Genomic DNA, 24,579 nt, shown 5'->3' on the forward strand with positions numbered 1-24,579 from the left:
TTGCAGCAGCCTCAAAGCTTTTGAGTGCTCTGTGTGAAATGCTACAGGTGTTAAGACTAACTGGGAGGGAAGTTCAGTAATACCATCCTTTGTATCACAGCAGCTATTAGCCACCTTTATCAAGAGGGAGCATGGGGCTGTGGCTGTTCCTTGCACCATGTGCCAGGCTGGGCAGGGCAGCAGCACACACAGATGGGTTTTCCTGGCTGCCACCTCCAAAACACATTTCTGCCAGTTCACACACATCTGCCAGGTCTGACTCTGTGGCACACCCTCGCCTACTCCCTCTCCTGTGCTGTCCTGTGAGGCACTCTGAGGGCTCTGTGGCTGCCTCAACACACACACATGGTGTGTGCAGGCAATGCTGCAGGAGCCCAAGCCCTGCACTCCTGTGGGCACAGCAAAACATGAGTCTGTGGCTGTTCAGCTACATACCAGGCTCAGGGACATGTTTTACAGCCATGGCATCATGAGAACTAAGCAGTGTCCCTTCTGCCAGCATTCACTCCTCCCACTTTTGTCTGTGGGCATGAGGGGCTGTGAGCTACAGCCACAGGACAGCTGCATCTTGCCCTCTGCAGGAAGCCCTGCTTTGCCTCTCTTTAAATTCTCCACCTTGCTGTCACCATCATTTCTGTGTCCACCTTGCACATACAGACAAGAGCATCTGTTTCCCAGTTTTGGGAGTGTAAGTTACAGCTATAGTCTAACGAGTTGAGATAATTGAGGCCATCATTTGGCTCTAAATATACCTAACATTACATACATGGAAGGGAGAGAGGAAATCCTTGTGCTACAACATATTGCTGTACAGAAAACTAGGAATAGAGTATGTTCTGTACAGAATAGACATACATATATGGAAAAAGGCCTGCTCAGCTACAGGTTTTATAGATTCTAATTATATTTTTATGTCCATTGTCATTCTTTCTTGGCAGCTGGGTAATATGACTTTCACTGCCAAGTTGGGTTGGTTTTTTTTTCCTTTCTATTTTGCAGCTATTAGGTTTTTTTTCTTCCACTGATATGACGAAACTTGAAATTAAGATAATAGCTTTGATTTGCTTTCTTCAACAACCTGTTGCAAACACTTAACACTTAGGAACACCTATCCTCTTCACTGGAGGACAGAATGCTAGACCTAGCAGAAGAATGCAGCAGACTACTTGTTGCTAAACTGGCTCTCTCCATCTCTGCTGCAATCTATGAAGGTCTAAGAAAGGTGTGTAACCTATGAATCACTGGGATAAAAGACTATAGCAGTTCTACAAGTTTCTGTCAGGCAACACAAATCATTCTGAACATAAATTCATTAGCAAAATCCTTGCTGCTCTGCTGGTTCCCACAAGAGTCATGATACGCTCATATTAGCGGGACTTCAGTCTACTCATTGATGTTATATTTTATAACTGATCCTTAGAAGGATTATTTGTCCAGTTGTGTCAATGTTATGAGAAAATTGCTACAGCAATACTAGGCTGAAACTGTTATTATCTGCCTCTAAACTTATCAGTTATGTTTTCATAACTCCACCAATGGATATGTAACTTTCAGACTTTACTGTCTCAACACCATTCTTTTTAAGTCCTCAGTGTGTCTGTGTGAGTACATTTCTAGGCTTCACTCTTAAATATGAAACTTTCAAACACCTTCCATTATTGAAAGTTGTCACAGCACACTACAGTTACTATAGGTACAATTTAAAACTCAGATGCCTGCACTTGATACTTCAAGAATTAATTCAGCAACAGCTACACACTGTTGTCAGTGCCAAAGTGATGATGCTGCACACATTACAGCAAAGCAGGCTGTGGGCATGTGTACACTACCTAATGCTCTTCTTTCAGTATCCAAAATCTACCTTTGGTGGTATCATTTTAGCTGGATTACATCACTTTCAGAGTGGCCTAATCTCTTCTATATTTATTGCACGCATTAGCAATTTATCTGACCTTGTCTTGAATTTACAAAAACACCCTTGTCTTAAATTTACAAATCTGATCTACTCTGTATTACACAGTCTTAATCTGTTAATTAAACACAGGACACAAGTTTGCTCTAGCTATGCGTAATGGACTTAAACCTTAATTTGTAAAGGTTTATCCTGTGAGAAATTTGAGAGTATGTGCTGCTCTGAGCTCTGTCAACTTGCAGCAGTACTTGAAGAACACCTTCCAGTTGAGGATATCAGCACAGAGCTCCCCAGACTCGACACCATCACACCCTGATGCCTCTGAAACTTCCCTTAAGATACATGTCTGAGAAGGGAGACACAGTCAGCAATAATGTTAGAGGTTAGGAATTTAGGACAAAAACAGGCAACAAAGAATTGGGCTCTAACCGAGTTAAAATGAGTGTATTATGATAAAGTTGCAAAAATGGCAAAAAGTCCTTAATGGTCCCAACATACTGAACATCTCTTCATCATAAAGCACACATACATCCTGCAAAAGCTTGAGATGTGAATGAAATGAGCTCCTCTAAAGCCTTGAAGGGCTGGATTTTAATCAGTCAACATCTACTGATTTACTCTCTGCTCCAAGCTAACTACAGTGTGAAATGCTCAAATGCTATCTGCCTTTAAAATATAGGGCGTGATGGCACAGAATATTCATCAGGTTTTAGGGAAGCTAAAGTCACTCAGGCTTGTAGGCTGTCAGGACATGCTGCAAATAACACCCACAAGGAAATTTTGAGGTCTATCAGACAGAGAGTTTGCCAGGAAATGAACTCTCATGTGCTGTGCGAGTAACAGCAGTTGGTTCAGTGCTTCAGCTTACCATTTCCTTAGAGGTTCCCAGAGGTCAAATTTCGTGATATTTAATGGAAGAAACTGTTAATAACACATGGGAAAGATTTGTTTTAAACTATTTTCTCTCTGTTCATTGTCAACTCAATAAGCATTAAATCCATTTATCACTGGTATGACTGTGCATTTTGTGAATCTTAGTTTCTCCCATTTTTAAATGTTGAATAGACTAATATCCTTCTCCACCACAGTTTTTACTGGTTAAACAACTGAATCTAATAAAGGTTGTTAGCATTCTTTCACAGAATCCATTGTTTTTAGCACCACTGTTGATTTTTTTCCTCTGCTTCAAACACTGGTGTTTTGATCAGATAGCATCTGCTGCTTATCAGTGAAGAAGATCAAAGTTACATTTCTTTACAGCTTCTAAAAGAAATAATATTTCTCTGAAAAACATTTCAGAAAAGCTATAGATAAAGATCAAAAAAGAACAGAGGGCTTCATCATTCACGGTACTTACACTGTCAAAAAATCAGAGGTGCACAATGTGGTGCAGTCCAACTCCTCACTCCTCACTCCTACCACCCCTGGCCCCAGCACCCAAAGCTACAGTCTAGCTCTAAACTCGTGAGCCTGTGTTCTCACCCAGCTGATAAATGATGCCTGAAAAGGTGAATGGCTGTGAAAATAATTTTAACTAATGGAAAATGATTAGTACAAGATGCACCTGGAAGACATCAACACCCTTTCAAATACTCTCATTTGAATACAGCAAATTGTGGTAACAGGTATACATGTGTCATGAGTAAGAATGTTGCACTGTACCTGGGTAATCCTCAGAGACATGCACTGAATAGGATACACTGCAAGAAAGAAAACAACAACAACAGAATTAGAAACAACAACATTAACTGCTGGCACAACACTTTTTCCTGCTCCTGTATTATTTTATGCTTATTTATAGCTTCCTGACAGTTTCCAGAACAGAAGGTAACATCTATTTTGATGGCTTTTGAAGTGCTCAGCTGAAAATAATAAGCGTCATGCCCATTTTGAAAGCTTACTTTGCTAAATTGGCACATCCTGATTTCAGTGTTCTTAAAAGGAGTATCAAGGCTGCATTATATTCCCTTCAGAGTAACATTTTACAGTATGTGTGCTTCTGATTAAAAAAGGTCACTCTTTTAACACCAGAACTAGAGAACTAGTAAAGCCCAGTTTTTCCTCTGTCTGGTTTTTGCATGTGACTCAGTAGGAGGCCTTTCTCATTGTTGTACATTTCTGTATGCTCTTTCCTTCCATCAAAAGTCTGTATTTTATGTAGTATCTGTACCTTTTTGTCAAGCTGTGCTCAAATTAAAATTTGAGAGAGCCACAGTCAAACTGAAGAGCAGCTTCACTATGTGGATTCCCTGAATCTGCTTTATTAAAAAACACTCAAAAGCACCATCCTGGTTCTGCAGCTCAGGTCACATCTCTTTCCCTACTTTCCAGTGAGATCTTCATTAAACTTGCTGCTGAGAGCAAGACAAATGGATGTGATGGTTTGCTCAGTTATCTAACTACCCAAGTCCTTCTGGTTTTAAGTTTAGTGTCCATCTTAATTTTGCATTAAAAACATTCAACTATGAAGCACACTGAAAGGTTTCTGTTGAATAATTCATATTCTTTCCAATTTTAAATCCTATAGATTATGTCAATTTACAGATTTAAATAATATATGGTGTGGGTTCATATCTGTAGTGAGTTAAGCCAAAACAGGATAGTACAGTCCTCCTAAGAAATTTTGGTATGTATTGCACTAGCTGAAACATTGTTGAAAATTGGATCTTACCAAATGACAAGAATTTGCTTCCATGTAGACAAGAAACTGAAGCCAGATATGATTTTTAATGTTTCTTTCTCAAGGGTTTCTGTTAAATGTGTTCCACTTTCACAATCCAATGACTGTAAGAAGCAATCAATCAGAAAAAGTAGGTCCCTCACACTTGCTTCTGCAAGTCAATCTATTAACACACAGCTCTGCCAGCTGTTTTTGCACACCATCTATTCTAGAATATTTAATGTATTGTTTGACTAAAACACAAAGATGCCTGTTTCTTCACAGCTGCAAATGTTCTCATAAACTGAAGTAGAATGAGCATTTATTACAGCTGACCATGGATTTTGCCACATAACTGCTGATTAAAATCCCATCACTGTACAAATCCAACATTTTATGACTTTTCTGTTTTAATTACGTTTTAGGCATTTTGAATAGGCAGCATCTGTACCCCCTTATCTTGGAGTATTTTCCCTAAGGACTGGGCTATTTAAATCTAATTAATCTGTCATCATGTAAAATATCACTATTTTAAATAAGGAAATATTCCAAAATAAGGAAATGTTGTATCTCAGTGCAGTCATGTATAGAGAATTTTGCTCTATGATGCAGAAAAAAAGCCAGAATACCCAAAAAAATTCCCAAGAACCTAACTGCTTGTTCTCAATAAACCCCATCTTCTAGAAACGTTTGTACCATTCCCTCTACTACTGAAAGAGGTACTTCTCCCCACTCCTTTAGACTGGTTGCTTCCACACTCCTTTGCTGCCCCCAGAATATCTGGGTGTGGGTTTGTTTTAATACTGAGAGCAAAAACAGGGGCTGAAGGGTTTCACAACTTCCACAAGCGCAGATACTCAAAACTCAGCTGGGTAAGGACCTCAGCAACCTAACCTATCTTTGAAGCCGGATTTGATTTCAAAACTAACTTCTGCTTAGTTGAAGTGCACATGTGCAGAAACCTGACAAACTAGAGTTTTTTTCTCAGTTTTTTTTTCTCTTCCTTTTTCTTCATCATGTGGTTATCTCTGTCACAAGCAGCTGTGGTGCTGTCAAATGGAAACATCCCGTTTGTCTTGTGAGGTGGAATAATCTAAGAGGCTAATGAAAATGCAAGTTAGAAATAGTCTCAAACCTGACTGTCCAAACCAGGCTCTGATCCAGGGCCCAGTGAATCCAGAAATAGGGAGAATAATTCTCCCCATCTCCCCCGCAGAGAGGTGGTAGTTCTTTGCTTCAGCTTGTCATCTTGCGTTAGTTATGTGTGGACCATGGAAGCAGAAAGTGGAAATAAAAACCACTGAACGAAACAAAACTTGCATTTTTATCTCAGCTTGCCTGTGTCACACACAGTCACCCTTCAGCACATTTTTCTGCTCTCCGGATAAACTGCTTCCTACTGCCTGCACACTTGATTAGTCCAAGAACAAGGTACACCAGGCAAACAAAGGTCTCTCAAGGGCTCCTCTCCTCCAGCCACCCAAGCATTTTCCCACTGACTTTAAGAAGATTTAGAGCCAAGCCACAAACAAGACCATGATGACTTACAGCACCTTAAACAGCACAGACTTCAGTGAAGATGCAGATGTTCAGCACCTCTCAGTGTCAAATCCTCCCAAAGCCAAATAAAGCCTTCATTGAAACAGCTTTCTTATTTAAGAACTCAGAAAGGCAACTGGAATTAATTTAGGCCGAGCCCTCACACAGAAGTGCAACATGATTATTCCAGTGAGGGAAGTGATTTTTCCTTCTGGAAATGCAGTTCCTCTGTACAACCTTATTGCAGTTACAATATAAATACAGCTTACAGCTGTATAATTTACTCCTGTTCCCATAAACACATTCACCATTGCTAATTCAGTTATACTGCTTTAGCTACAGGAATGGTGAAACTCTTGGTGTAAACAAAGCCTCCATGATGGTGCTATTTCTGTTTTACTCAGCTCAGACCCTCTGCAGAAGACATCCTGCAGTACATGTTTCTCAACCCTCCAGCTTAGAACAAGCTTCATACTCAAAATGGCCTAGCATAAATTTTGTTATTTAACAAATAGTAAAGTACATGAGAAATTAGTGGGAACTGCCTTGTTTCATATTTTCAATATAAACTTATTGCTTGAAATAATATTAACAGCCTTGGCTTAGGAATTATTTTATTCACAGGGGTCTCACTGCAAGAATTTTCCAGTGTGTTTCAACCATATCTATTCCTTCTACAGAAAAAATTTTCTGCAAGAGTTCATCTCCATTGGAGAACCAATTCATCAACTAGATGGGTACGCACCATGTAATTGCTATTTTTCAAATTAATCTTTCCCAACTGAATACAAAATAAGCAGATTCATCTGCATTTGACATTACTACAATTCCTCAAAGCTAGTTAAAAAGGAGTGGAAAGTCTAAACTGATTATATTACCAGGCAAAACGTTACCCCAAAACTGCATCTCCAGGGCAAAGAAAAATACTCATGAAAACTGAAAGAGACAGCAAAGCAAAAGTTACTGCAGCAAAGCACATTCAAAAAAAGGAAACCAATCAGCTTCACCTCCTTGTATCCATTTGTAAGATTGCTTTCTGAGCCTTGAACTGCACTTTTACCTATCATGATACAAACCCCAGGATTAAATACGCATCCTAAAGTCAACAATGATGCTGTATCTGGGAGCAGCTTCCCATCAATTTCAGGTTATCTCAGCTCTATGCCACCCATTATTTCTCTCTAAGAAAGAAATCCTTTAAGCTGAACTTCCAGCTGTTTTGCACAGCAGGAACAGTGCGAAGCATCTGGTGCAAGTCTAAGATTTATGCCTGTGGAATAGCTATGACACTTCAACCAGCTCTGTCCCATGGCAACAACAGACTTACTGCCTTATTAAGTGTGGAAATTGTGATCAAGTTTCTATTCCAACTTTAGTCATCTCTATTAGAGCCAGAGCTCTATGGCCTAATGTTGTCACTTGCAAACTTGTTGAAGAAAGAAAACAGGATTTTTTTTTTTAATGTGAAATCTGATGGTAATGCCCATCTATAATAAAATACAAGAAAAAGAGGAATTGAGACTTAGTCATAACACATCTGAAGCTACAGAAATCGTAAGAGATTTTATGCCAAAATCTCAGACTTAGCTCATCAATGATGTAATGCAATCAGCACACAATTTTATACCTTAGGAAGAATACTAAAACTCAGCAAAGCAAGCTATGGATAAACTTGAAATATGAAATGCTACTGTGGTAGTGATTATATGCCTGGGTCAGCTTTTGAAAGAGTTGGTGAGATTAAAAAAATTTTACTAAAACTTTGATACAAAAAAAAAAAAAGTGTACTGGTGACAACTTTGGGCCAAAGGACCTTTTTAATTGTCTACATGATATTTCTGAAAGTACGTGGTATAGACATGATGCTTTTACTCTTTTCTAGGTGAAATAGTAGAAAGGAATAAGATCCAGCTTAAAAGATGCAACTGGAATTGTATTTTTTCACCACTTACTAGCATCCATACATTTTCAGTATCTCACACAACATTCCACAGCAGATCAATAATTTTACATTAAATAACTCCATCTCCAAGTTTTTGTTTTCTTATCATTGAAAGCTTACAAATTCTTCAGTGGACTCCTATTACTGTCACAGCCTTTAGTCTCCTTTTCCACTTCAATAAGCATTTGAACCTGAAACCAGACCACTCATACTGCTTTACTTCTGATGAGCCCTTTTCCTCAAACAAAACAAAATTGGTTCAAAAATGCCTTTCACCATGAACACAAGCCACTCTCAACATCCCTGTTCTGAGATCCACTTTGAAACCTTATAATCTGACAATAAATTACATCACAAATACAGGGTAGAAATAATAATTTTCAGAAGACATACTATGGAATTGCACACAAACAAAACTTTCAAATTGCTTTTCTGAAAGTGATGATCTTTGAAAAAGTGCCTTGAGAACTATGAGAATATGAACTATATGAACATATAGAATATGAAGGCATTTAGATATTGACCAGATAAAAAATTAGGTACACTATTTACATTAAAAATTGAATTAGTTAATAGAAAAAAAAAAAACAATATTTTTTTTTATAACTGACTATGTATAGAGAAGTACAATTCAAAACTAATATTTAAACACACTGCAAGACTCCAATGTCAAACCTTTCTTCCAAAATGTGCATAGATTACATGCATGAAAATAATAGCAGAAGAAACTTAGAAGCCAGCAATTTCTATGGCAAAAAGGTATCTCCTGTTTAATAGACACCACCAAAAGACAAGTCTTATGAAGTCATAATCTGGAGACAATAATTTCATTTTATGTTAAAAACAGAACAAATAAAATAACAACTGAAAAATAAGCAAAAAATACTACTCTGTTATGTACAGCTATGACAAAGGAACTGAATAAAAACTCTTCATTTGGTGTTCTACTGTCACAAGTATGAGTGAATAAAAAATGCTAACATTTATTTTTCAACAGATTACGAACAAGTAATACCCTCACTTGGTATGCGTGAGTGCTGTGCTGAGAAACACTTCACTACATTTCAGTGGAGCTCTTAAAAGACCAATAGAAGTATGGGAAAAATAATCTTGATTTCCACTCTGAAGCTTTTGAAAGATTGTATCCCACTTAGCACACATCAGCTGAGAAGTGGTCCACTTAAGCTCATATTCAGAAACCTACACGGAACTGTGACAGCATCCTGCATTTTCTTATCTGACAAATTTTGTAAACAACTCTTGCTGGCATTCACTTTTGTCTTCAGCAAAAAAAAAAAGGAGACTTTTAGAATGTATTTATAAATGTACATTTACAATTATATAACACAAATTTTATCTTGTTTCTTCACTAAAAGAGTGATTAGACATTGGAAGAGACTTCCTGGGCCAGTGGTGGAATTACCACCCTTGGAAATTTCAAAAGACACATGGGTGTTGCACTTGGAAATATGGTTTAGTGTTGAATGTGGTGGTGACGTGTTGAGAGTTGAGCTTGATGATCTTAGATGCGTCTTCAAACTTCAGCTATGCTATTATTCTATTACAAATCACAGAATCACAGAACAGGTCAGACTAGAGGGAACCACAGTGGGTCATCTGGGCCAACCTCCCTGGCCAAGCAGGATCCCCCAAAGTACGTGACAAAGGATTGTGTCCAGACAATTCTTGAATACCTCTTTTACTGGAGACTACACAGCCTCTCTGGGCAACCTTTCCAGTGCCTGCTCACCTGCACAGAAAAGATGACCTTTCTCAAATCTAACTTCCAGCGCACCACTCGCTGCCCGCTGTCTGCACCTCTGAGCAGAGCCTGGTCCATGCTCTGACCCTCCCTGCAGGCACTGACAGACCCTGATGGGGTCCCCTCCCAGTTGTCTCTTCTCAAGGCTGAACAGACCCAGCTCCCTCAGCCTGTCCTCATAAGAGAGATGCTCTGGTCCTTTGATCACCTTGTCGCTCTTCACTGGACCCACCTGGAGTTCCACATCTCTCTTGTCCTGAGGAGCCCAGAACTGGACACAGCAGTCCAGATTCCCCTCACCAGGGTTGAGCAGAGGGGCAGAATCACCTGCCTGATCTGCTGACCATGTTCTTCTGCATGCACCCCAGGCTACCATTGTCCTTCCTGGCTACAAGGACACACTGCTGGCTCACGGACACCAGGACCCACAGTCCTGCACAGAGCTGCTTCCCAGCAGGTCAGCCCCGGCCTGTACAGAGGCATGGGATCCTTCCTCAGGTACAGACCCTGAGACCTGCATTTGTCTCCTCTAAGTTTCGGGTTGTTTTTCTCTGCCCATCTCTCCAGCCTGCTGAGCTCCTGAAGGGCTGCACAGCTCTCTGGGAGCATTGGTCACTCCTCCAGCTTTGTGCCATCAGCAGTGCCCTGGGGAGGCACCGACCCCTCTTCCAAGCCATGATGAAGTTAAACAATACTGGGCCCTGTGTTGACCCCTGGAGTACACCACTAGTGGCAAGACCCTGTGTCACTGATTACAATCCTCTGGCATCAGCTGTTCTGCCAGTTCCCAATCAACCTTGCTGCTCTCTCATCCAGCCCACACTTCCTGAGCTTTCCATAAGGGTATCGTGAGAGTGAACAAAGCCTTGCTAAAGTTGAGAAAAATAATAACAAAATTCACAAAAAGCTAGTGAATTCGTGAATAGTATTACACAAACCAGGACATGCTGCACTCCATTTGCTCACAATACTGTTACAATACAGTCTCAGTAATGTGACAAAAACCATAAACAGAACTAATTAAATGTTTCAGTTGCATAAAACACTAACCACAAAGCGACCACACTGACAGACAAAACAGTGTAGAATCTTGATAGTTAGAAATATATAAGAGAGCCTATCTCATAACATGCTTCTGTAAATAAAAATTTGAATAAGGTTTTTTTTTAAAAACAATTACAGAGGCTTTTGCTCTTTCACAATAACTACCGAAGCGCAGGATTTCCACCTTTTTTAAAGCAGTGATTTTAAAACTGATGCCATTAAATACAACAATGATTAGTGAAAGATAACACTATTTTCTGGGAGAAAACGTCGGAAGCCAAAGAGATGAAAATTAAAAGGAGGGGGACTTGGGTTTTCATGCATGTATTTGCACAGCTATGGAAAAACTGTCAGTCCAATGCAGGAAAAATAACCTCACAATACTAAAGATCGATTTATTTTCTTTTGCAGAATTTAGAACTAAATTCCACTGAAGACTTTAGTACTTAACAAGGAAAATTACAGGCAAGTTGCACAGAAAATAAGACTTCTCGCTCCCCAGCACACTTCTGTTATTTTCTAGAAATATTGCTTTGCTAAAAATTTCAGTATGTATTCCAAAGGGTGCAAATCTTCTTGAGCACTTTTTTCTTTTTTTTTCTTAATATTTGCATCTTGCTACACAACTGGACTGCCAACTGTTTCACATTTATACAATTTTCTAGATTCTTTATTAAAATAATCTACATGGATTTCTAGATAACTTTTGAAGTACCCTTTAAAATGTTTCGAATGTACATGTCTGCATCTCAGCAAATTTTTCTTACAGATATTCAGGCCACTTTAGATCCTGAAACACCTTAGCTCAATGAATTTTTGTATTCCTTGTGATCCGACAGCTGATGACCCAGCATTAGTCACAGCTATTTTTTTGCTGCTGGATACAGACAGATGCTTATAAAGAAGTGAAATTTGTGCTCAATCCCCTTTCACCCTACATGCCATGATGCACCAGCAATTACACAGAAAAGAATAACAAGTGATTCTGAGTAATCTTTTCCTCTGGATGATGGAGAATGTGCGTGTGTGATGACATATGAAAAGTCCCAGGCACAGCTATTGATGACAGATCAGAGCTACTCCAAAGAGAGAGGGGCAGTGTCAGTGCGTCAAAAATGGCACTGCTTTTGTTTCTCGACATTACCTGGGGGTACAGAGGCACTGAGTCAAATTATTATAGTTTGCATTTGTCACTAAGAATAATTGAGCTACTCATCTTCTCATGAAACTGAAGTGCACCTGAATCTAATGAGGAATATTACTCATAAAGCTCTGCTGGATTTAGCATGTCAGTCAGATAAAGGGAACACAGAAAACTGCAGCTCAAACATTTCCCTTCAGCAAAGCTTCCAACAGAAAAGGCACAAAAGCTTCTAGTAAACACATCGAAGTCTCCAGGATTGATCATTACTCAAGCAAACATGAGGGAACTTCTGAAAGTTAAATTAGCAAATCAGGAACAATTGGGGTGGGGGGGAAAGTATGTGTCTCTCTGGACAGAGTTACATCCAAGTATGTCAAGCTGTGCAAAACCAGGTTCCTCACAATCAGACTGTACCAGAACCTGACCATTTCACCGAGACCTACTAAAGTCTCCTGTTTGTCAAGCTGCCCTGTTTGACCAGGTGCAGCTCCCTCCTCATTAGCTCTTCATCCAGCTTCACTCCTCCCCAGGAAAGAGATCACTAAAAAAAACCTCTTGGCCCAGCACAGCAGCTGCCAGAGCAGCACAGAGCATCGTGTGCCTTTGGCCACCTTATTTACCTTATGGGGTCCAATTTCTTCACCATGTGCATTCCAGAGGTTGATTCTGTTTTAGTTTGGGGTTTTGGGGGGTTTCAGAGGTTTTTTTGGGTACTGTTCATGATTTTGTAGGTGGGGTTTTTTGGGGTGGGTTTAGAGAAGCAAGTTTTTTCTCTCTTTAGCTTCCATCTTTTCATTTTGGAGCACTGCTATCAGAGGATACTGCGATATGCTCTTTTGAAGCCAGTTAAGAGTTATCTTAAAGCTATCAGGGTTTGATCCACATTTTTCCTACTAGAAGGCTGTTTTGAGGCTCCTGTAGTTCCAATTCAAGCAATCTAATTTTCAATTCAGATCAATTGAAGAGCAATACCTTGTCCATCCCCTGTACAAAGCATTCATGTTGTTATTTTTCAAAACTAAAACAAAAGGACACCAAAAAAAAACCCCAAAAAACCTACCAACAAAAACTACAAACCCAAAGCAGAGATACAAGGTAAACTGCAAACAGAATAGTTACAACTATCCAAGAGAAGCTAGACATAAGAAATTTTACCTGATAATTTTATAATTTTAGCAACTTAGCATCTACGAAAACCAAAACCTAAGCCCATATAAATTGCTGGAGATATTCACTATTTAACTTTATTACTCCTAATAAGCAGGGGCTCCTTCCTTTGCATGCAGTGCTCAGAAAAGAAGGAAAATCTTAGGCATTGTTCTTTGACCACTCTACACATTCATGAATTAGTTGGCATTATGCTTGTTTATCTAATGAGGTCTGCAATAGGGCACTGCTGTGCAGGGAAAAAGTAACAAATTCAAATACTCTTACATCCTTTGATATATCTCACAGAATTCAGTTTTTTCCCTGGTTCTCCTATAGTCAGTCCTGAATACTTCTAAGTACAGCTGAAATACTGCATTCATGAACTAAAATTATTCATTTCTCTATTTTCCATATTTGCAGCTTCAATTAGCACTAGTACATATTTAATATATAACTTCCAAATATTTTATATGAATGTCAAACTATTTATTTTAAAACTATTCTAAACCAAAAATGCACACATTCAACGTGACAAAATCTCACAGAGCAAGATTTTTAATACATGTTACCTGTGAAATCGCCCATAGCAGTTTATTTATGCCAATAAAATCCATTCACATAATTCAGGACCACTGGCACACCTACAGCCAGCTATTTGTCTATTGCTTACAGGTACCCAGGGTCCCGTCTTCAAAAATATTAAGGTCAAGTCCAGCATCTCTGAAAATGACTGGATTGTGGCACAGCACTGACCTATACCCTGCACACACATTCAAATCCAAGGCAACAGCTGCTGCTCCTGCACACAGATACAAGGACTGCGTGTACCAGAAGGGTTGGCTCATCCTCCTGCCCCATTACACTAACGTGGTCAAAAACCATTCTGCTATCTGTTGTTAGACACAAAAGGACGTGTTACATGGCTGAGGCAATGCCAGTGGGGTTTGTTTCCAAAAGACCCAAGAATCAGAGGGGTAAAAGGTGCAACACACACCTCACAGGTGCAGCCTCACTGTGATACCTATCTCTGTCACTACACCATGGTCATGGAAGAGCATGCACTTAGAAAGAGAAAATAAAATGGAAAATTCAGTATGAGATGACAAGAAAACATTTTTTTATTCCTTTTTTTTCCAGGAATGAGAGTTTTATTCTAACACAATATTCAGTCCTGGTGTCCTTAAAATTAGAAAGGAGTCAGTAAATTGAGAGGAATATGGTAATCATCAAGAAATAATCACCAATCTGGAAAAATGGCCAGTGATCAAAAATATTTATGTGGTCCAGACAGTCAGGTACAAAGAGTATGGCAAATCAATGAACAAGTATGGTAGGAAATGTGATTACCACTGTAACATGTTTTGCAGAGTGCCAACATGAAGATGGGTGTAATTTTTCCACAATGACCCAGGGGAAAATGGCATATCCATGTGAAATTAGAGGAGAAGGTATAACTTGACTGAGTATCATAAATGGAGAACCCCATTAAACTTTGATTTAGTCTTCCAGGAAAGAAGAAGTTTAAATAAAATTAATGGGAAAATTTTGCATCAGCAAGGTTACTAACAACTGTGTTTCCAATTACTAATTTCCATGAGTAAAATGTCAATGAGCAAAATGTTACTACCTCTCCATCCTTTCTCACTAGTAGCTCAGAGAGCAAAGTTGTAGGTTGAATATGACATTGACAATTCTCAATGTGACTCAGGGAAAAAATTCAAAGCACAACCCAGTACTATATTTCAACAGGGTGCAGAATAGCAGCAGCAGGGAATTTCAGTTCAAGAGCTTTTTATACATTTGAAGTGGCAGCATTGGCGAGGATATGAAACATTCTTCCACCTTCTCACGAATTTTAGCTAATCCTGAATATCATACAATCTGTTTCTTCTTCGTGACAGAAAGCAATAGGAAGCATAGTGAACTTTTTTTTTTTTTTTTTTTTTTTTTGCATTTAGATATTTTTAGTAGCAGCTCATATAATTAAGAACAATTTAAAATATGGGCTGTTCTTGAGCCAAAGAATGCTTCAAGATGCATGACTTTCATAGAATATTAATTTTATACTATAACCAAACACACCATATTTGAGTATTGCCAGGAAGACAATCCTACAGAAAATCCTAATCAAACTATAGAACAAAAACCAGCAGATAACATTAGTACCCTACCCCAACATGTAGTTACAATTTTAAATACCATTTTAATTTGTAAAGATAAAAAATTTAAAAAACCTCTACCAGTCTTAATTAGATCCCTGTCTTCTCAAAATCTAATTACATGTCAGATGAAGCACTGGCTTAGGAAGCCCCTGTATTCTTGCAAAGGCAGAGATAGCTCTATTCCCAGCTGTGTCTTGTTATATGCCTCCCAGCAAGAAAAAATGCACACTTTCTCAAAAAGCAATCCGTAACTAAAAAGCTTTATAGTTGCTGATTTACCTTTCATGTGTGCTGAACCACTATATCTCCAAGAGAAATCAGCAGGAACCATCAGCAGTTTTGAAAATAAGGTCTTAGAGTCTAGATTTTAAAAATAATTAGTCAACAATAATTGTGCAGAAATGGCAGTTAGAAAACTAAACTGCTTATATTCCCTTGAAAATACCATCAGTATGTAGCCACCATTTTAGATAATGCAATGTACTCACTAAGGTATAAAAATTTCCATTCTTCTGCAGATTTTGGTAGAAATTTAGGTATCTTAAAAGGGATATGGCTACCTAAGCACCTTTTATGAGGCCAGCATTTAAATACCGTTGAGAAAATGGCAAAACAGGACTCATGCTAAGGTAGTCAAAAATGGCACATACTTTTCAAAACACACAATGAAATCCTGATTCCATGAAACTTCATAGGCAAAACTCCCAGGAAAATAGTGAAGGTTTATCCTACTGTCATCCTCTTCATTAGCAAATTTGCAATTAAAAACTGTCAAACATGATGTACTCCCTTCATCTCTTCCTTACTCTTTGCTCTGACTGCACTATTTAGCACATTCACCCACCAAAATGATCACTGAAACTTGGAAAGCATCCAGAAGATGAGAAACAACCTGAAAACCCTAAGTTTTGTAGTCATAGATTCGATTATGAAGCATTTCTAGTAAGTGTAGAGAATGAAAGCCAGAAAACTTCAGCCTTTCACTAATGTGAGATTAAGACCAGTAGGCCTTTCACTAACAGAGAGCTTAATCTGAAGATCTCCTTAGAGCCTTTAATAAAGACAGAGCTATGAAGACTTAACGTAAAGAAAAATTAGATGGCTTGAAGAGAACAAAATCGATTAACCTACAGAATGAAATAAGAAGGGATCAAACACTGAAGAATAACTCTTCCTGGATGTCTCACTGACACCACATATGCTTGCAGTGACTTGAAGGACAGCTCAGCTAGCAGTGGCCCAGACTCCACTAAAAGCATCAGGGGAAACAGCAATGCAGCTGCAAGTGCTTGCCACCCCTGTTTACTGAGGCCATTGTACAGAGGAACCTAAATATAGACATTAAAAAAATCTGATTCAGACATCTACATCTTAAAATCTGGGTCAGTTTTACCAAGATACAGAGTGTCATCTCAGGCATATCAGGACACAAAAACATACAAATACAAAACTGCAGTTACAAGTCAAAAGAGACCAAATAATGTAAGTATCAGCACATGCGAAGATTGTTTTTCAAATTTGAGGCTTCAAATCTTGAGGGAAGAGAATCCACACAGAAAAAAAACAGGTAAGACTGGCACAAGTGGGTGGGTTTGACATTTCCATCTCAAAAGAATTGAAAACTTACAAGCAGACATGCATGGGTCAAGCTGCTCACCTGCTCACAGGACCGTTTGTTACAGGCACTGGTGGTGTAAGTCATGCCAGCACCTGATCAATAAACACCCCCTCCCTCCCACAGCCCCCTCGGGTGCTAGAAGGTTACTGCGGAGGCTGCTCCTTCCAGAACAGAAATCCAGGAACTGCAGAGTGATTACAGTGCGCCCTGTTTTGAAAGGTCACTCACTTTCCATCATCTGATAGTGTCATTAAGACCAAAAGAAGTGGTATAACCATTTGAAATTATTGCCTGCGGTGAAATGGAACACTAAAGCAGTACCACTTATTTGCACCAGCAAAATTAAAAGGAAAAATAGCCTTCTTTCACAACAGGACACAAGTAACAGAAGGTCTGAAAAATACAGGAAAGGTTTTACCATTTAACAAAAGACTTATAGTGACATATTAAGCCACAGGAACTATTAGTGTAGGAGAGGCCATGACGTATTAATCAAAACACATTTGAAAACCTTCATCCTATTTTTAAATTATGCTGGACTGTGTGTGACCTGTCCTCATGAAGATCCAGCCAGTGCAGTTCTCAGCTCCTACTGAGAAGGCTGTGAGAGCATAAGGTTATTTAGCACTTTGCAGGATAAGATCCTCAGTACTTAAAGAAAATTTCAAAGAAAATTTAGTCTAAATGACTCAATCAGACCAAAAAGCCCACTTTACCCCAAGTTACTCAGATTCAAAACTCTGAGTCAAAGGAACAGCTATAAACCTTTCTTTCCCTCCTTCCATCTTCTGTAGCTGGGGGACCACAGCAGGACACACTTGCTCTTGCTCTCAGCAGCATTCTCTGTGGGCCTCTGCACTTGTGCAAACACTATCAAAGGTGCTGGGACAGTGCCTTGGTGGGATGCTGGGGCTGACATCTCTGGGGGGAGTGTAGGGTACACATGGATGTGGCACACAGCCATGTGGTCTGGCTGTAAGCTTTGCAGGGCTGTGTTGCTGGTTGGGCTTGATACTGGAGGAATTTTCCTGGATGGTTCTGTTTTGTGAGTGGGATACAAACACTCGCAATGACACTGAATCATGTAAGCTCCACAGATAGTCTGTGATACATAACAAAAGATCTCTTCTATCACAGGTACTAGATAGAAGCCATTCTTCCTCACAGCACATTCTTCAGTGACAGCAAAACTATTGTTATCCACAGGGTATCAGTCTTTCACATTGATTGCCTCCTGCCAAACACAGATACTTTCAATCCCAAGAGGTGATTTACTACCTATTTCCCAGTAGGTAGGTTGACTGAGGTTTTGCTACAGTTTTTCAAGTCATCAGATACACAACCAGTGTTACATCTGCTACTGGCCTACTTTAGCCAGGTGTATCCAACTTAGAGTACCCTGTGCAATGAAAATCCACATAATACAGACAACACAGCTTTGCTCCTCTGCACACTGCAAAACCCTGCCACTTCCATTCTTCAGCAGAGCAAAAAGGCTCACATGGAAGTGACTGCATATTCAGTAAAATAAAGACTTTGCGCTTTATCTTTGGAACACTCCCTACACATTTTTACCAAACTTCCACTTCAGGTCATGGCAGCTGACCATGCAACTGCCACTGCTGCTCAGCACAAGGGAATTTGTCTGTCCTCACATTTGCCAAACTGCCTGCAAAGACAGCCAGATGTGTAGTAACCAGTTTTTGTTTGTTTGTTTTTTCAAAGTTTGAAATTTTACTAATGAAATGTCTGTAAATAGCATAAGAGACAAGGGTAACAAGAAGTAATTCTACTGGGAGAACAGGTATAGCTATTAAAACTGGGATAATGCAATCATACAAGACCTTACTGAACATGAGCACACTTCTACAGCCACCACTCCAACACTGCCAAGAGCTCTACAGCAACAAAGTCAATGTAGACCTCACAGAAGCAGCAATGCTACAGAAAACTGGAAAGCAAAACTGAAAGAAAAAGATCACACAGAGCTAGCTATGTGACTTTAATCTACAGACAAACAAATCCTTTGCTTTATAGAATTTCTTCCATTTCTTTTGAAAAAATTCTTTGCAACACAGATCACACTGAAATGTGAGAAATAAAATAGCTCTTGTTTGATATACTTCACTAATGAATCCAGGCTTTAATGAGAAATTACAGTAATTCAAATTCAATCTCTCAAACCATTTGTTATCCCTCCCCTTCTGTGAATTCACCATGTCATTCTAACCTAATGAACATCAGCATAATGCATACTACATCTTTCTAATATCAAAACCACTTGCCTCTGAAAATTATAATTAGAAAGAAATGAAATTACTGGGAAATAACTAAGTTTCATTTGTTTGATTTGCTTTAAAAATAAAAAGCAGATCCTCCAAGACACTACATCCACTACTGAGTAAGTATAAAATGAAGCTGATTTAATTTGATGTACTATTTTTAGTATATTAGATCAGAAGAGAAACAAAAATGCAATATACTGTAAATGCCCCTTATAAAGTAGGCAAACATAGGCAACAACTACCCTCACAATGTATTTCCACTGAGCTGTATTTCTTTTCATCAAAGTATTTGTGCAAGCAGAAACTACAGTCTAAACTTAAATCTGAATACGAAAAAGGGTGCAGCTGATTCAGGCAACTGGAGGTATAGGCTTATAAAATATTTAACACAGGACTCCATTCTTCTCTTCAGAGTCATGCAATCCCTTCAGTGACCTGAGTGGATCTTATGTCCTCAGAAAAACAGACTCCTAAGGCAAAATTTGTTTTGTCTCTCTATTTGCACCTCTTCTTTCAAATCCACAGACACAAATGGACCTCCTTTGTTAAAGAAAGAACTGAGAACGACATGCTGACCCCTCTTCTCTAGCAGAGGGGCAAGGAGAGGGTGTGCTTTAACCCAAAGGACATGTGGGACTGAAAAGACACAGAGTAACACGAACTGGGAATACCTAGCAATTACATTTCTAAATAGAGCTCTTCCTAAACCCAATGGGAGTCCTGACATCGACTTCCATAGGGAAAACCGCTCCCACGTGGTTGCAAAACTCCACAGAGTATCAGGCAAGGGGATGTTTCAGTAAGAGAAAATCCAGCACAATAAATGCTAGTGAGCTGTCTGCTCTATGATCCATTAAGAGACCCAGCCAAAGAAAAAGGAAAAAAAAAAAAAAGATAAAATAATTACAATTTTCCCAAATCAGTTTGCACTCAAATCATACTTAATTTAAATAAACTGACACAAAGGTTCAAGGAGTTCAGTACTACCTAGGAAAAAATGAAAGTAAAAGTTATTAATGGACAGATAGAAACATACGGGAACAGCCTGATGAGTCAGAACAACTTGGCAGCTGAGGGAAAGCTGAGTACAACTCCACAGCTTTCACATACCTATGACAAGATCTAGAGCTGAAGCCACTGGTGGCAACATGCATCTCCCTAGGATGAGGAAGCTCTGAACAGATGTATAGGAAATGGGAAATCCTGGCAGTACACTCGGGCTGCTTGCAAACTGGGTGATCATCCCCACCCACACCAGTCAGTGAAGGCAGACCAGCAGCCTGGTCTGACCAAGGGAGTCCCAGGGGAGCCACAGCTGAGCCAGGGAGTCACTGGCTCCAGGGCTGGGGCTGACACCCAGCACAGGGGGTCAGGGGGTCATTTCCTGCACTGCCTTCCAAACTGCAAGGCTGCTGCCAGAGCAGGGTACACTTTATAAGTCTCCTGGGAAATGCACTTGTGAACTCCTAAAGTCTTGCAATAAGAGCCAAAGATGGGCAAAGGTGGTGTGGAAGGCAACAAAACAGAGGGACAGGGTAATACCAACAAGTGTGGGAAAACAGAGGGGCAAGGGGATAAAAGACCCTGGTTCAGTGTCATCAGAACTGCTGTTTGCTTGCCCTACACTGGGGAAGCATGAGCAGCAAGCCCTCATGAGCAGCAGGCTGGCCTAGCTGGTGAGCAGGATGGGGCACAGTCATACAGAGATGTAGGTGTGTACTGTGCCTATTGGGAATACATGCCCAACTCACTACCAGCTGGACTGAGTGACTCCAGCTGGGTCAGCCTCACCTTTGGCAGGCTACTGACACAACTGACAGCTACTGGCAGGCTAAATCTTTGTGCTGGATTTACACAACTAAGTGTCCATTCCTTATATGATATCAGAAAAGGAAGAACTGTATTTGCCACCAAAGCATGGTTAAGGATATCCTAGCTATAATCCTCACAGCTCACAAACTTCCAAAGATCAGTTTTCATGGTGACTTAGCCCCAGCTGGATGCCAGGTGCCCACCAACACCTCTACAATTGCTCCCCTTCACAAGTGCAGAGGGAAGAGAAAATACAATGAAAGGTTCATGAGATAAGTACAGGGAGAGAGATCCCTCAACAAATACCATTACGGGCAAAACAGACTTGCACTGGGGAAATTAAATGAATTCTATTACTAATCAAAATTAGAGCAGCATAATTCCCTCCACCTCTCCCTCCTTTCTGGGATCGACCTCCTCCCCCAAAGTGGTGCAGGGATACAGGAAATGGCGATTATAGCAGTGCCACTGCTCAGGAAGAGGAGTCCTTCCCCTCGTCCAGCACGGGTCCCTCCCTGGGAGATAATTGCCCATGACTTCTTTAACGCGAGACCATCCCATGGGCAACAGTTCTCTTCCACGGGGTGCAGTCCTTCAAGAACAGGCTGATCCAGTGTGGGTCCCCCACAGGTCACAAATCCCACCAGCAAACCTGCTCCAGTGTGGGCTCCTCTCTCTGTGGGTCTGCAGGTCCCTGCAAAGACCTTGCTCCAGCAGTTTTCCCATGGGGTCACAGCCTCCTCTCAGGCACCCACTTGCTTCACTGCAGGTCTCTTTTCACAGGCTGCAGGTCTCAGGATCTCTGAATCCCTGCAGTCCTCCATGGGCTGCAGGGGCACAGCAGCCTCACCTGGTCTGCACCAGGGGCTGAAGGGGAATCTCAGCTCCGGTACCTGGAATACCTCCTGCCCCTCCTTCTGCACTGGTATCTGCAGAGCTATACCTCTCACATCTTACTCCTCTCTTCTCTGGCTGCAATTACATCTGCACAGTAACTTTTCTTTTCCTTTCCTAAATATCATAAAGGTGTTAACACCTTTGCTGATAGGCCCATCTTTGACCAGCAACACATTCATCTTGGAGCCACTTGGCACTGGCTCTGCTGGACATGGATGAAGCTGCTTCCAGTGTCTCACAGAAGCCACCCCTATCAATCCACCTGCTGCAGAACCTGGCCATGCAAACCCTATGCAGAAAACACAGAAAGCTCTCCAGATGTGTGCAAACTTCGCATGCGAGAATAAATACTAACAAAAGCACAAGGTAGTAAAACGGAAAGACATTAATTCAATAGTCACACTGGCTTGCCAGAAAAACATGTTTTGGGTGATAACTACTAGTTTAGGGGTGAGAAATACTGGTTTGTGGTTGTAGGTTTGTTGCTTTGCATTTCTCTGAGCCACCAACTCTTTTGAAGAACTTAGAGGAATAAAAGTGTGGTATAGCAAGAAACTATGAGGATGAGGTCTGCACTTTGCAGATTGATTTGATTAACTCCTTTATATGGCTTTGAGCCTCAAGTTTCCTCTTCCCCTTCTGTGAAATACTTTGACAATGACAGATAAAATCCCTGTGTTTGTTACAGTCTTGAAGTCTTACACTCCAAAATAAGATACAAATTAAAAGTAGATTACGGCTCAAATTCTCAGATGGAAACCAGCAGCATTCCCAGACATCCCAGCTGATTATATTCTCAAACCACCTCATGATTTTGTTAATGCTAGCTTTTCATTTGTGACAGGAGACTTCTAAAAACCTTGCTGAAAGCTGTGATATGCCAGTCTTCATCTCCAAAAGTAACAGGTGTCCCTGGGCATATCTGACAGAGCTGGACCGAGCTGACAAGCAGGCCCAGTCCTGGCAGACCCATCGTGCCACTGCCAGCGGGCTGGGGCAGTGCTTGCAGAGGGGCTGGGACCATCAGACTCTGCTGAGGATTACCCCAGCATCATCAAAGCACACTCAGAGCCCAGGAGCTTGGCACAGTCTCAGCTGCCACTGTGGGAGCCACACCTGATAGTGAATTCTGGGGAGTTTGTGCTGGCTGCTTCTTGCTGTGACTTCGCAGTGGTTCCAAAGGAAATAAAATCTGTGCAAGCAGGATCAGACCTCTTGCCTAGTAGATCAATTGACACAGTTTGCCCGAAGATCAACATTTCTCTAATGTCTGTTGCAAAGTAAAAATACCTCTTCTTGATGACTCATTTTCCACACTGAGAAATGTCCGTGGGTGGGAGAAAAGAAATGAAGCAATTCTATTTTTCTCCTCCTGTCACTATTGTAGCAGCTCTCAATTCAAGCATGAAATATAATTGAAGCACTTGCAAGATGTTTCCAGCAAGTGAACTGCACTGTTTTGTTACCTCTTTGTCATCATTTTTATCCAAAATCATATTCTTTGAAGACTATTTCAGCACTGTTGTGCTCACCCTCAGAAAATGACCTTCCAAGCAGAGGCAGAATTGGGTGCTTCTACTGCATAACCTACACAAATGTATGGTATGTTATTTGCAAAACACTCTCTGCTGTTAGTGTTGTGAGTCCAGTCATGCCTTAGTTAAGTTAGGATGCGAGTCCCTGTGAATTTAATGAGAACATATTTATCTCACAGGATCAGACTAAACAGCAGCCTCTCAGAGTAAAGAGTGACTCAGTACATCTCTCTAACGTTGCTGGACTCTGAAACTCTACAGAGCTCAGCAAGGGCTTTCTCCTGTCCTATTCCCCCCACGACACCATGCTTCAGTCTGAGTGGAGATGAAAGATTATCCCTTTTGCTCTAGATCAGGAAAGGCGTGGGATACTGTCACCTCATATCAGGACAAGTAGGTGATCCCTCTTAGGGAAGGAACAATTTTCACACACTGAGAGCCAGGCAGAATACAGCCCACAGCTTCTGAACCAGTGTGCCCGAAACAGAAACAGCAGGAAGTGTGGGAAGATTCATCATAAAAGGAGATTTCCTCGCCTCCTCCTCCTTCCCTTGAGCAAGCTGAATCATGGTTTCTCAGCAGCACAGGCACAGAGTCTTTCCCAGCAATGGCAAAGCATTCATCCTGCAGTGACTGTAATGAATTTCTAATGAGCTGTATTGGGTGACAGAAAAACAGAGGTTTTTTGAAAGGCTGGGGTCTAGAAGATGCTTGCTTCAAGGTGGATCAGAACACTCTCATCGGATGGTAAATGCCATCACCTGGGCACTGCATGCTCTCCAGCCCCCCTGCTATTATACACCTGTGGTATGCAGCATCCCTGCAGCAGAACCTGGAGAGCCACCTGCAACCTGCACTCTGAGCATCCATTCTGCTGCCACCCTGGGTGCCTCCTGCTGCCACAGACAGGAGACAATGAGGTTAGACAAGGGGCAAGCCAGTACACTTTGTTCTTTGCCACCACAGAAAGAGTAAGCACCAAAACCAAATACTTCTGGGTGTGGCAAGAGGCAAAGTTACTCTTTACAGAGTGCAGGCTATCCCAGTTCAGATTACCTAAGAGATCCTACACTTTGTAAGAAAACATAAATCAAGATCAACCTTATTCTTAAAAGGGAA

General features: G+C 40.6%; 1 protein-coding gene across 2 annotated transcripts in view; it reads right to left on the bottom strand.

Moving 5' to 3' along the window:
• The window catches only part of PARP8 (poly(ADP-ribose) polymerase family member 8), a 112,636-nt gene that overhangs the window by 56,000 nt on the left and 32,057 nt on the right, over nt 1–24,579 (bottom strand). For both annotated transcript variants that reach the window (XM_079330690.1, XM_079330691.1), the window contains exon 3: nt 3,575–3,612. In XM_079330690.1, coding sequence (XP_079186816.1) covers nt 3,575–3,612 — 38 coding nt within the window. The remainder of the gene's footprint in view (nt 1–3,574; nt 3,613–24,579) is intronic.

This window comes from Erithacus rubecula, assembly GCF_903797595.1.
Source record: "Erithacus rubecula genome assembly, chromosome: Z".
NCBI classification, from domain to species: domain Eukaryota; kingdom Metazoa; phylum Chordata; class Aves; order Passeriformes; family Muscicapidae; genus Erithacus; species Erithacus rubecula.